At 40.0% G+C, this 15,261-nt stretch overlaps 1 protein-coding gene across 2 annotated transcripts in view; it reads right to left on the bottom strand.

Annotated features, from left to right (window-relative positions):
- MAP3K20 (mitogen-activated protein kinase kinase kinase 20) overlaps nt 1-15,261 on the bottom strand; it is a 153,443-nt gene that overhangs the window by 52,561 nt on the left and 85,621 nt on the right. Inside the window, exon 12 of one of the 2 annotated variants that reach the window (XM_075829476.1) lies at nt 3,956-5,324. The exons of the other annotated variant lie outside the window; for it this stretch is intronic. Within the exon in view, the coding sequence (XP_075685591.1) occupies nt 4,995-5,324 (330 nt within the window). The 3' untranslated portion in view covers nt 3,956-4,994. Of the gene's footprint in view, nt 1-3,955; nt 5,325-15,261 lie in introns of those variants that run through there. 2 annotated transcript variants of the gene reach the window in all.

Here is a 15,261-nt window from a genome sequence, read left to right as displayed (position 1 = left end):
AGAAAGTAATCCGCCTAATAACAGTAAATTGCTTTGTTCTATAATACTGAAACCACTGGATAATCTGCCATTCCTAATACAACTAGAATAAATGTCTCCTCTTCAATTTTAAGCAAAGTAGAAATTCATTAAGAGCATGGAAACTGCCTGATTAGAGAAATACAATACTTAAATATGCTGTAATTCCTCTTAATACAGCATGACAGATCGGGGGATTGAAATGTGTTGATGAATCCTATTCTAACACGGATGGCTCAATACAAGGCAATTTCTTGAAGAATGTATTAAAGAAGGGTAATCTGAATTGCCAGGACCTGTGGCGTTTAATTACCGTGAAGTAGACAAGACTAAAATGTTGAATGTTATTAGTGACTAAATGTGAAAGGGCTTAGAATAAACAGGATCCGGTGCTGCTGGGCTTAGAATTTTGATATAAAGGATTCTTTGTTTTTAGTTTTTTATAACAAGAAACTTATGCCATTTTTCTAAAGAACGAACAAGGTATAAGAAAAAATTTGTCAAAGTTGTTCAGTAGTAGAACATCTGTGAAAAATGTTGTATTAGGACATACTAATGCAAAAGAAGAACTGTCCTTCTGAAGTGAAAAAAACATTTCGCCAGTATTGGTCCTTTATGTGTTGAAACTAATGTTTACAATGTGAGCAGCTGCATGTGGGTGGGACTGTAGTGTGATTGACAGCTTTTCTGACTTGTTTGGAAGATTAAAGAAGTGGTCGACAACCCCTTCTGTGACGAAAGCTGCCCCAGCCTATATTGCCAGGGAAAGTTGTGGCGGGTCACACATTTCCTTTATAGGGGCAGCTGCAGAGGGTATTTAGTATTACATGGCACCTATTTAAATTAATGTGTGAACATATAATAGATGGCTGTGTCCGCCAGAGTGGAAGCTACTGTTTTATGGCAAGGAACCGCCTTCTATGATGCCTATGTGCCCTAATAGAGAGGGGTGCCATGCTGGGGACCCTCCCTATTAGCCAGGGTGGAGAACCACTGCAAAACGGTACCCGACTGCCGGGCCCACAGTGATCAACTGATAACCAGCGAGTTCTCATTTAGGAAAGTGTTATACAAATGAATGTTAGTGGAAAAGTATGCATTAAGAATTTAGTGATGACAGCATAGAAAACTTCATGACTCATGACATCATGTCATAAATCATCATCCCATTAACTCAAAACAGGTTAACTACAATTGCTATGTTCACACGGGGTCTTTTGCCGAGTTTTTTGACGCGGAAACCGCGTCGCAAAACTCGGCAGAAACGGCCCGAGAACGCCTCCCATTGATTTCAATGGGAGGCGTCGGCGTCTTTTTCCCGCGAGCAGTAAAACTGCCTCGCGGGAAAAAGAAGCGACATGCCCTATCTTCGGGCGCTTCCGCGTCCGACCTCCCATTGACTTCAATGGGAGGCAGGAGAAAGCGTGTTTTATGCCCGCGGCGCTCAATGGCCGCGGGCGAAAAACGGCGCGATAATTGCTATTCACACGGAGTATTTTGGGGGAGGAATATCTGCCTCAAAATTCCGTTTGGAGCTTTGAGGCAGATATTCCTCCCCCTAAATACTCCGTGTGAACATTAGACTCAAATATAGGACTGTCACACAAGTATTGAAAGGGGTTTTCTTATTGTATGTGAATTGTTTAATCACTGTATAATGAACGTCCTGCAAATTTCCAATATACTTTGTGTTTTAACCCCATCCCGACATTTGACGTATCCATACGCCAAAGTCGGGTAGGGGAAGTATAGAACGGGCTCACGGAGTGAACCCGCTCCATACAATGCTGGTGACGGCTGTATGTTACAGCCGACACTTCAGAGTAACGAACGGCATCGCGCTCGATCCCACTCTTTTAACTCGTTAAATGCCGCGGTCACTAGCGACTGCAGCATTTAAATCGTTAGAAAGGGGGTAACCCCCTCTAACAGCTCATTGCGCGCAACGCAATTGCAGGGGGGCGATGGTTGCTATGGCTGCCTGGGGGCCTAATGAAGGCCCCCAGGTCTGCCATCTTTGGGCTCCTATTAAGCCCTGCCTCCGGCAGGGCTTAATAGAAGCCTGTCAGAATCAAGACTATACTGCAATACATTAGTATTGAAGTATATCGTGCAAGCAATCGAGCGATTGCTTGTTGAAGTTCCCTAGGGGGACTAATAAAAAAAAGTCAAAATTAGTAAAATAAAGTTGTTGTTTTTATGTAAAACCCCCTTTTTCCCAATTTCCCGCTAGAGCATAGTAAAAAAATAAATAAACATAATTGGTATCACTGCGTCCGTAAAAGTCTGAACTATTACAATATATCATTATTTAAGCCGCACGGTGAATGCCGTAAAAAAAAAAAAGTAAACGCCAGAATCTCTATTTTTTTGGTCACCTCATCTCCCACAAAAAATGAAATAAAAAGGGATTAAAACGTCGCATATACCCCAAAATGGTATCATTAAAAACTACAGCTTATCCCGCAAAAAAATAAGCCCTCATGCCACTTAAATTGACGGAAAAATAAAAAAAGGTATGGCTCTCGGAATTTGGCGACACAAAATAAATTAGATTTTTTTACACTTAGGTTTTTACTTGTAAAAGTAGTCAAATATAGAAAAAACTATATATATTTGGTATCACCGTAATCGTATTGACCCACAGAATAGTGTTAACATGTTGTTTTAATTGCACAGTGAATTCCCTAAAAACGACGCGCATAAAACAATGGAGGAAATCGCTTTTTTCATTTTCTACCCCACAAATAATTTTTTCCCCATTTCCTAGTACATTACATGGCACAATAAATGGTGCTACGAAAAACAAACTCGTCCCGCAAAAATTTAGCCCTCATAGGTCTATATTGACGGAAAAATAAAAAAGTTATGTCTTTTGGAATGTGGGGGATGAAAAAAATGAAAATTAAATTCTGAAAAAGGGCTGCGGCGGGAAGGGGTTAATCTCTTACTGTTTTCAAGAGAACGGTTTGCAGTCAGTCAATTGAAACATTTACATTCTGAGTAGGGCTGGGCAATTAATCGAAAAAAAAAAAAAAGAAACTCAGCGCAATTAATCGACATCATCCTGGGAATTTCGGTTTTATCAATCATTTTTTCCCGGTTTAAAATGTATCTGCATCTTCAGGACGCAGATACAGTGGAATACAATGGTAGAGCAGGGTACTTGCTCTTCCATTCACTATGTATTGCCGGACGCGAGGCAGTGACGTCATCGTGCCTGCCTACGCTGTGCCACACAGACCAGAGGGATCTCCTCCACTCGTCGTTGGAACAGGGTTAGGTGAGTATGTATACTATATTGTGTGGGGGCATTATACTGTATGAGGGCATCTAGAGGGGCATTATACTGCGTGGAAGTCAGTTATAGGGCCATTATACTGTGTGGAAGGGAAGTTATGGGTGGGCATTAAACTTTGTGGAGGACAGTTATGGTGGGCATTATACTGTGTGGAGGGCAGCTATAGGGTCATTATGATGTGTGGGGGCAGTTATGGGGTATTATACTGTCTGGGAGCCACTGTCAGGGAGTATATTATATACAGTAGTGTAGAGCAGGCTCAAGGGATAAATATTTAATTCAAATGTGTAGCATCCAAATAGGAAGAATGGCATGCAAAAAGGGGTGTGGCCTAAATAATCGTTCATTCAATCGTAATCGAGGGTACACATGTTCAATTAATCGTGATTTTGATTTAGGTCATAATTGCCCCGCTCTAATCCTGAGGCTAAAAATCCTTACAGATCTAATACTTCTCACAATGGAGTTTGATAAATTTACCACGTTTCGACAATCCTCTAGGACATAATAAAGTAGTAGTTCTGACCCGGCCTTTGTATGTAAACAAACAAGAATATTCCCATTCACTTATAACAAATTTAGAGTTTAGAAACGGTGAGGAATTGGATTACAAATAAAATTAGAAAGTTGGAGAACTTTTCTTGATACAATGATTACATTTTATTTACGTAATAACAAATAACATGAAGGGGTTATCTGAAGAGATACAATTGATACAAGTGTGTCAGCATTTTACAGTACGGAGCAGTGAAAGGAATGAAGGGGAAGCAGCGCTCACACAAGCTCTGCGGCCCCTCTAAACAGCGGATCAGCGGGCTGGCGAGAGTCGGACTCCCCCCACCGATCAGATATTGGGGGCCTATCCCACAGATAGGCCATTCATTTTCTCTCTCCGGAAAACCCTTTTAAGTGAGAACTATAATTTCAAAAAGAAAACAACCACAAATCCCATAGAACTTGTTTTTAATTGTTAATGGTAATTAGATGACAGTGATATAACTATAGACCCATTTCTACATCAAATTAATTCCGGTGAAAATGACCTTACCTTTATGGCTTACTATAAAAGCATCAAAATGTATTTACAATTCTCAGGCTACTAGTATCATCAGCCATGATGGCAACACAAAAATCTTTTAGAAAATGCTGAGATATATTCATCTTGTGTCACAGTAAACCCAATAGTGATTATACAGAGCAATAAATATATAATTCCTCAATGCAAGTGTTAGTAGAGCCATCTTCTCACATTATAATAAATAATATGCTTTCCGCAGAATATTCAGGCTCGGAAAGTTAATCTATTGGCAAAAATTAACATACACAAGCTTCATTTAAACTGCAGCCAGCATTGAGGTGTTTGCCGGACAATGTTATCAATACAACTATACAATGGCAACCTTTACGCAAAAATTTTGGGTATCGAAAACAAATTACACAACCTTTACGATATCTTTTTGTTTCTTAAGAAATGACATACTGTTTCAAGTTGTACACCACATAAAAGCAAAAACAATAAAAGAACAAAAAACAAGTTTTTCTCACATAAAAAGTGTGTATACACGAGCAGTTTTTGTTTTTTATTAAAAAAGTCAAACTTAGTTGACCTTGTGATTCACACATTATAAAAAGTTCAAACAACAACATATGACTTCATTTTTTTGAAACCGTGTTTTCATTCACTACTGTCATCTGACCAATCAAAATCATTGAAGCCGATAGCCATGTTAATCTTCTTCCCTTTCCTGACAGAGGTGGTTTTGCTGGAATTCTGTTTGGCTTGCATGTTAATTTGCATTCCAGAATGCAGGACAGGTCCTACAACTCCCATGTCGAACATATTCCCGAAGCCCTTCATCATGGCCTGTAGGCTTTTGTTCATGTTATCTACCTCCCCGTTACTGGTGGCTGTGATCTGACATGACATCTCTGCGCTGTTTGACTCCTCTGTTTTAGATTCAAAGAAACACTTCTGAGAAATTCTCGGAGCAATAGGAAAAAAGAGCTATCAAAAAAAAGAAGGAAAGGACAGAAGGAAAAAAGGAAAAGTTAAAATCAATTTAAATCAAAAGATCCATAAATAAAGTGGATTAGTTGAAAAATGATTAGTGAATCAAAACAAGTAAGAGGTCATTAGATTTCCCACTTGGCTTTTGATTGTGTTTCTATATGGCTTTTTTTTTAATTGTTTGAGAAGACATCTTAGAAGAGGGAAAAAGAAAAGCTTTGATAATGAAAAAAAATAAAGGAAAAGCTATGGTCATCAATAGTTCTAATTGGCTAATAATAAGGTTTTCCAGTCCCATCAACCTTTTTGGATTAACTGCATATGGATTAAAATAACAAAAAAAGGTGTACAACTTTTCTATTCCCCCATTAATCCCCCACCAATGGTTTCCTGGTCCCCCATGGTCATTGTTTATGCTGCTCCAGTGACGATCCGTTGTCTTAAAACGTGTCTGCAGTAGCCAATTACTTGTGATGTCAACCTTACAAACGTCACAGCTGTGGCCACGGATTGGCTGCCACGGTCCCATGTCAAGGCAGCACAACATTAGCTGGAGACCAGGGAACTTTCGGCATAGGTGTGGCGGAGGATTTGAATGGCGAATGTTTACCCAAAGGTGAATTTTTACCCCATATGAATGAAACCCCTTTTATTTATTTTTGGATAAGTCAATGCTATTTGTTGGTTTGTCTGACAGAATGGTATAATTTATTATCAGTGCATGTCATGCCTTTTGAGAGAATTGGTAATATAAACCCGCCTAAGGCTTCGTTCACATCTATGTCGGGACTCCGTTCATGGGTTCTGTCTGACTTTTCGGTCAGGGGAACCCATGAATGGACTCCAGACTGAAACAAACGGAAACCATAGGTTTCCGTTTGCATCACTATTAATTTCAATGGTGACGAATCCGGTGCATTTGGTTTCCGTTTGTCACGGTTGTGTAAGGGTTCCGTTGTTTTGACGGAATCAATAGCGCAGTCGACTACGGTATTGATTCCGTCAAAACAATGGAAAGGTCAGACGGAACCCATGAACGGAGTACCGACTCAGATGTGAACGAAGCCTGAGCTATTTTTGATAGGACTTCTAACATCTTTGTCCAGCCATGCTTGGGGCTGGAGGGGCCAAATTGGACCTGGTGGATTATTCCTGGCATATTTTACACCCCTCCATCCTTCCCCAAGTAGCTCCGGGGAAGGGTGGAGGGGTGTAAAATATACCCAGCCGCCACAATTCTTATTTATTATATATGTAAATGTAGGAAAATGCAATGTTTATTGTTTCTGCTGGCAATTATGTTAGGTCTATGGACTGCTCTAAAGTCATGACTTTTGAGAACGTTTGGTAAAAATAAAAATGTCTCTAAACGACATAATGGAATATAAGTTCTCACTATCACTATTGCGTATTACTATTTATTGTATTTCATTTCTATCTAATACAAAATCTGTATAGAATATTGTTGGAAAAAACAATCTTGGTGCTATAATAGCCCCGGTTACTTATGAACAATGGTGTCATTTTCTTGGTGACACTTCTGAAGTCAATAGACTATGGTTGGTTAGCCACAATACTTACTATCTGGTTGTTAGATCAATTAGTTTAAATCCCTTATTTGATGTTGTTACAATACTAATTAAGAAACTGCAACTGCATCCCCTCCCTCCCCCTCTACTTTAACTTTAATTTTTCATAATAGACTGATTTTGTGAAGGGGTTTCCAAGGACCTAAAAACTGGACAAAAAGCAGGAGGGTGGATAAAAAAAACAGCAGTTACCTGTTCAATCCAACACCGCTCAGAGTGGTCGCTCTGTTGATCTCACGTGACCACTGCAGCCAATCACTGCCCTCGGCGGTGATGCTAGCAAGAACATCCCATCCCCACTGAGGCAGTGATTGGCTGCAATGTTCATGTGCAAGAATTCATCATCGCTACAGGGAAGAAAACAGAGACCAGCAGGGACCACAGAGTAAGGGGGGATTCACACGAGCGTGTATTCGGTCCGTGCGGGCCGCGTGGTTTTCACGCGGCACGCATGGACCAATACAAGTCTATGGGGCAGTACAGACAGTCCGTGCTTTTTGCGCAGCGTTTGTCTGCTGCGCAAAAAGCGCGACAGGTTCAATAACTCTGCGTATTTCGCGCATCACGCACCCATTGAAGTCAATGGGTGCGTGAAAATCACGCGCACCACACGGAAGCACTTCCGTGGGACGAGCGTGATTCGCGCAACAGCAGTGAAAAGGATGAATGAAAACCGAAAAGCACCACGTGCTTTTCTGTTTCCGAACATCCAAACGGAGTGTCTTTGCGATGAGCGAAGCCGGACAAGCGTACCGAACTTCACCGGGTTCGGCCAAACTCGTTTTGGCCGATCCCGGCAAAAAAATTATCGGTACGCGACGTCAGGAGATAGTCACTGTCCATGGTGCTGAAAGAGTTAAACTGTTTCAGCACCATGGACAGTGACTTGCGATCCCAAAATACATTAACCTGTAAAAAAAACCGAAGTTCTAACTTACCGATTACTCCTGTCTCCTTCCTGCAGTCCGACCTCCCGGGATGACACTTCAGTTCAAGTGACAGCTCCAGCCAATCACAGGCCAAGCACAGGCTGCAGCCAATCACAGGCTGCAGCGGTCACTTGGACTGCTGCGTCATCCAGGGAGGTGAGGCCCGATGTCAAGAGAGGCGCGTCACCAAGGACGCGTCACCAAGGACGCGTCACCAAGGCAACGGCCGGGAAGTTCTCGGTAAGTAGGAACTTTATCTTTTTTTTTTACAGGTTTTTCGCTGTTGTGTTCGGCATTCACTGTCGAGGGTGCTGAAAGATTTAGCTCTTTCAGCACCTTGGACAGTGACGGGCGTTGACAAGCCTCATCTCTATGATGCCGGCTGCGCGAAAATCACGCAGCCGCGCATCAGACACGCATGACACACGCAGCTGTCAAATGGTTTTTGCGCTCGCAAAACGCTGCGTTGTTTGCGCGCGCAAAAACGCAACGTTCGTGTGAATCTCCCCTAATGGCGCTGGAGCGGCAGGGGATTGACCGAGTGAGTATTTTTTTTATTTTATCCACTTTCCTGCTCTTTGCTCATTTACTTTAGGTCCCGGAAAAGCACTTTAAAATATACGGAGCCTGCTGGGAGGGAAAGAGAACTTTGGGTGGCTAGAAGTTGAGTACATTGTTTCTGATATCTGAAGAAACACTATAGGTACACTTTAAATAATTTCAATTATATTAAATTTTATTAAGATATATTAAAAATATAAAGTAGAGAGAATGTTGTAACATTTTAGATGTACCAATCATTATTTTTAATTTTATAAAATCTTCACTCACAGCTAGGACTAATGCACACAGCAAAGCTTGTGAGGCATTGTATTCTCCTCTAGAAGCAATGCTTCTAGAGGAGAATACCTCCATAATACAGCAGGGGCTGCTGCATGCCATGGATACATACAGAAAAATATTTCGACCTGGACACACAGAGGTACAGTATGGGCCCACAGCAGGCAGTGTGCATGAGGGCTAACAGGAATTTGGTCATAAATTGTTTCAGGGTCAGTATTTATTTTGTCCAATATGGCACAATCCACCTGGACATGAGGCATTCCTCAATATAAATTTGTGCGGCTCTGGGTTGCTGCAATGTGGGGATAATTACTGGTTCCATTGAGGTTTTTTTTAATGAAATAATTAAAATAAATAATAGGTATGATTTGTGCTTCCCCTCTCTGTTAGGAATAATGGAAAAACATTCCTAAAGTCCCACTTGTCCTACTTCGATAAATGTTAGATGGCAAAAAATAAATTTAGGAGTCTCAGGGAAATCAGGAAAAAAAAATTATTTAAACATTTTTGAACAATTGAAGACAAATATACTTAAATAATGCATGAACAATGTTAGATAATGGAATACATGGGTAAGACAGGATAGCAAGATTTAAAGGATTACATTTTAATGTGAATAAAATAAAACACACAACATGCAAGTCATGCAGGACAGGCGCAAACGGGAATATTTCTGAAGATACAATTTTAGAATCTGGGACAAAACAATTAATGATGTGATAGATGTCAGTGATTTCCTTGATCAAATGAATAAATATCCCACTGTTTATTCAATATTATTTACAGATTTTTATTAGCATCACTTGACTTATTAATAGGAAAAAAACAATATTCTGCGTTGGCCCTAAAGGAAGGTGGTAAGAGGAAATCCAATCACACCCCTCTGTTATGTCATAGATATATGTGTGCAGATGACACTGGTGAATTCTGCGGTCTGAGACAACAATTTATTAAATGGATTGTCGCATCATAGACATTATTGGCAAAATTATAGGTTATGCCACCAATGTTTAATCATTAGGGTCCATTGTAACTCTTATCTATGGCTAGAACAATGTGGCAGCAGTGCTAGGAAAGCTATTGGCTCTGCTAAGTTTTTACCAAGAGGCTGCATGGACAGCCATTGACTATAAAGTCAGATCGGTAGGCATCACTGATCAGACATTGTTGGCATATCCTAGTGAAATGCCACCAATGTCTATGATGAGACAACTCTAAAGTGCTCTATGGTGTGGTGGTCCAAGATCACAGACTTTACCAATGTGACATTTTAGAAAATCATTTCAACTGGATTTCCCGTTTAATTTTAGGTATGAATTGTATAAGCTCATTATGTTTTGTCCCAGAATCAAGGCAAAAATATCTTTTAAACATCCCACAAATTGTTGAGTTAAGCAGAGGTTAATAGACTTGTGATGCCAAAATACAAGCACTTTACAAATTGGAATCTGTATCTGGAATAATTTATGAGTTTCAACCCGCATTGAAAATGCAAAGTGGTTTTATAAAGAGAGGCACCAGTGCTCTGATTGACTGCTATGCCCATGTCACATCTCAATAGACGGGACGTCACTCTCCAGAGAACTGGCGAAGCAGCAGGTCATGGCTGTCAAACGTTTTTTCCAAGACTGTAAATACATTTAAAAGGTTTTCCTTTCCTATATACAGCACAAATTCACTCTTGTTCATGGCCTGTGTCTGGTACTGCTGTGGATCAGCTGCGGATCAGCTGCAATACCAGATGCAACCTATGGACAAAAGTGGTGCTGTTTCTGGAAAAAGAGCACCCTTTTCGTCCGAATGCTGGACAAATCCTTTAAGTTTATTGTCTGTTTAAAATTACTTACAATTCCAAATATTTTTTCTTTAAGTTAAAAGCAAATAATTTTTGAAGGAACCAAAACAAAAAAAAACCTAAACCACAATAATAGTTCAAAGCACAATCGCTACAACTGTGCACCTTTTTACAGCGTGCAATACACATTTATCCTACTTGAAGCACAATATTCCAGGACATCAATTTTGCTAATTCTTTCATTATATGAGAGAAGACTAATCAAGCCATTCATTCAAATCATAATGTGTCTCAACCACAGCGATCACAGTGTTGGAAACTTTAGTTTTGTTGTGCTTCATACTGCCATAATTACACACTTGTATCTGGACACATCTAGTAAATTGTTTTACACAAGGATAGAATAATTCTAAAAATTAACTTTCCAAGAAGATACTTTCCTTTTGCAAAATGTCATACAGGTGAATTTCCCACCACACCAAGATCACACAGTATGGGTTCCCTTTTGAGCACCATTTACAGTTTATATACAGATATAATTTACAAACAGAGTCGAGCAACTTTTTAAATACATTGCATTACTCATCTCTTATGCGGAGTTACAGTCTATAAAACAGTCTAGAGGTGAATTTACAATTTTACGGTGGCATCTGTCGACAAGCCTGCTGACAGACACACCCCTAACAGCTTAGCTGAGCTCCTATAATGAAGTGGGAGAGCTAGTTTTTCATACATCAGATTACTGTACTGTTGCTGGTAAAATTTTATACAAATGCACATAACCAAAGCAAGATCTACGCAGATATAGGGCCAGCAAGGAATGCTGCGAGATTTCAGCTCTGGAGTTCGCAGTATTGTAAAACTGTAAATTGTACAATGGCGTTCAAAGGTAAAGGTCTTTGGGCTATGTTGACATATGCATTGAAGGCTTTGCATGGATCCTCTGTCGCAAATTCGGTAATATTTGATAGGTAGAATAGGGATTTGTAAGGCACCGGTGCTATCCGTCGTATAACTGATCCAGCACTGCGTCCTGGCTTCTTTTATAAATGGAAGCAGTGATGCAGATGTCAACAGAGCCTAATAGAAACCCTCTCACAGGGTAAGAATCAACTGAGGCATTTCTCCTTCAACACAACTGCAGCATTAAAAAAATGAAAACCTTATATTACCATGCTGCTTGCAATACAATTAAAATATTGCTATTACAGGGGTCGCCTCATCAGACAATCCATTTCAGAATGCGACCCCTGGGGTGATCAGTTGATTTCACTAGAGGAAGCCTCGGGCAGCCAGGCATCTTTGTAGTATATTGTAGAATATTGCTGTGACACCAAACACTTAATAATAGAGAACCTTCACACGCACAAAGTACTCTCTGAAAATCAAGAATTCTAATTGGGGTCCTATGGCAAAAATTAAGACATAGCCCCTTGATTCAGGGACAGGGTAAGGACTTATTCAGACAACAGTGAAAGCTGGCCGTGTGACAGCCGTTTTTTTTTACGGCCGTCACACAGCTGAATTAAAATGAATGCATGTCTGGGGTTATTCACACGGCCGTTTGTTTTTAACGGACCATGTGAACGGCCCAGGAAAAAATAGGACATGTCCTATTTTTACCCGTTTTCGCGGATCTCTCAATAAACTCAAGTCTATGAGAGATCCGTGAAAACAGTCCCACACGGGTGCAAATCGGCCGCGAAAAACAGTCGTTTTTCAGAGCCTTTTTGACACCCGGTCGTGTGAATAAAGCCTAACCTGGTGACTCATCTCTCATTTGCCAACACTGTGATGCCTGTGGGAGAGATTTACACTGCCCATAAGAAAAAAAGATAAGACCAATCTGGACTGGGACAATATCCTGTACATAGGCCCCATAGCATGGACAACCTCCACGGTATGTATGACCTTGGCCTTTTTTGGATCATACCCCCACAACAGGGCCTAAGGCAGTATAAACTCTAAAAGCCGAATGTTTAATTTTGCCTTTACATTTTATTCTAGTGACTGAATTAATTCCAGACTCTCAAAGTTTTGACACATACTGTACACTATATTTGCACCATTGTGTCCTAATTAATTATTATTGTAGTTCTTTTATAAAAGCCGGCATGGAACATTATGATGACAGCTTTGTACGGTAACCATTTATACTGTTCTGCATGGGGCTGTCTTCCAAGATTTTTTTTTTTTTTTTTTTAAAACTATAATTTATCACTGACATGAAATATATTATGAAAAAGCGTAAAACATCATTTTAAGAGTGATGGGTTGTTAAATGCATTTTCTTTACATTGAAGTACATGGGTAAAATGGTAAAGAAAAACAGTGCCACAAAAACATATTATGTACATTCTCTTATGTAAAAACAAAAACAGCATCTGCCCTTATAGTATCTGTATAAGGAGACAATAGACACTCATGAAGGAAGAAGAGGACATGATTACATGTGTAGAATAAATATAATTTTTTAATTTTTTTAAGTACAGTATTTTAAAAAATTGTGGTGAAAGACAGTGCCATGTATATGAGGAACCTTGGCGACAGTCACAGTGGGCTCCCTGTCTCCCCCTCGGCTTGACGGGCATGTTTACCCATTTCACCATGAGCCCCTAAAGTTAAATGGGCCCTGACATCTACCAAGGTTAGCTCCGTGCTTACACTGGCCCTAGTGAGGGGTACTAAAATAAAAGGGGCAATCAAAGATATCACCATAAAAATATAAATAACTTTGTATTCAACAGATAACACTGTAAAAAATATTAACCAGATCAAGTGTATAAAGTCATTAGAAAAACACATTGCACAAACTGCGGGGGAACAAAACAGAAAAAAAACTCAGGGGAATAAAAAAATAATTAACAAAAGGAAAAATAAAGTGAACTGTTTATCCTCTAATTCGCTACTTATAATTGTGATTAAAAAAATGTAAAGAAAATAAAGCAAAGGATGTTGCAGCCATAATCTTACGTCCGCTGTGTAACATCATAAGCAGCGCTGGGTTTCAAGTTATAAAACAGTTATTTTGCAGTCTATATCCCCTACAGGGTCATTATATGCCCAAAAAGGGTTTGCACGGCTTAATTGGAATGTAGTCCATTTTTGAACACTCAACAGTTTCATCCTGCGATGCGTTCAGGCTTCTTGTAAGTACAACCCTATTTATTCCCTCAAGCAAGGAACACAATGTGACTTGCCTTCTTTCAATGATCTAGAAGCTGAAACAGAGGTCACACATCACTACCAGCTGCCTGGCGGGTCAGCCAATTAATTTAGTTCTCTTGTAAAAAGTTCCTGAGATCCTTCTCTTGGCAGAACATTACAGAGTGATAATATCCCAATAAATGTCACCCTTGATCAGCTCAGCTTGCACCGTAACAAAACCTACCAAAGGTCCAGTCTTTCCTGTATATGACTTTTTTTTATTCATTTGATAAATAAGGCAATTCTTAGCCGATTAGGGGAGATTTTTCTTTTTAAGTAATAACATTTTTATTTTTTTTTAAATTGCTAGATAAAATATGGCCAGAAGCAATGCAGCGGCATCACAACTGAATTCCTATCTAGTGTTCGATATCTCTAGAAAGGTTAGAGATTGTTATAATGTCTATATCGATCAAAACTGAGCAAGATTTAAAAAAACACACTTTTTTTTTATAACAGATGGGAAAATTATGATTTTTATATATATATATATATATATATATATATATATATATATAGTGATGTAAATGTGCCAATACTTGTACCAATAATGCATTTGCAAGATATTTTTCTTTTATGTTATTAATCATATCTTTGGCGTGTGCCTGACTAAATTAACGGAGGTTATGATTGTAATTTAGGCCTAGTTCATATTGCGTTTTTACCCTATATTTAGCACGTGTCAAGAATGCACCCGACATACACACTAAATGTGACCATAAGGCGGAGTTCACACTGCGTCGATACGCTGCGTAAAAGCACGCAGCGTATCCGCCCTGTGCGCCGCAGGGAATTACAGACGAAAAACTGCATGACACTTTGGTGCAGTTTTACGTCCGGAATGTCCGCTGCGGAAAACTGGATCATTTAGCTGGCCTGCTAGCATGACGTTCCATCCCAGGAGACCGCTGCTGCTTGTGGTTGGCCGCCACAGCAGTCACATGGGATGACACGTCATCCCAGGAGGCCAGCCCTCTGGCGTCATCCAGGCCGGCTTCCTGGGATGATGTTTCATCCCATGTCACCACCGCTACAGCCGGTGATTGGCTGCAGCAGTGGTCACATGGGATGACACGTCATCCCAGGAAGCCGGCCTCCTGGAATGACTTTTATCCCATGTGACCGCCGCTACAGCCTGTGATTGGCTGCAGCTGTTATATGGGATGAAACATCACAGGAGGCCGGCCTGGCGGAAGAAACACAGACGTCTACACCGTGTTCCAAATTATTATGCACATTGGATTTAAGTGTCATAAACATTTCATTATTCGTTTTTCAATTAAACTCATGGATGGTATTGTGTCTTAGGGCTCTTTGGATCATTGTAATCAATCTCAGACACCTGTGATAATTAGTTTGCCAGGTGTGCCCAATCAAAGGAAAACTACTTAAGAAGGACGTTCCACATTATTAAGCAGGCTACAGGTTTCAAGCAATATGGGAAAGAAACAGGATCTCTCTGCTGCCGAAAAGCGTGAAATAATGCAATACCATGGACAAGGTATGAAAACATTGGATATTTTAAGAAAACTTAAGCGTGATCATCGTACTGTGAAAAGATTTGTGGCTGA

This window comes from Rhinoderma darwinii, chromosome 6 (assembly GCF_050947455.1).
Source record: "Rhinoderma darwinii isolate aRhiDar2 chromosome 6, aRhiDar2.hap1, whole genome shotgun sequence".
Classification (NCBI taxonomy): Eukaryota; Metazoa; Chordata; class Amphibia; order Anura; family Rhinodermatidae; genus Rhinoderma; species Rhinoderma darwinii.
The sequence above is the reverse complement of the archived record's forward strand: the minus strand, read 5'-3'. Positions and strand labels throughout refer to the sequence as shown.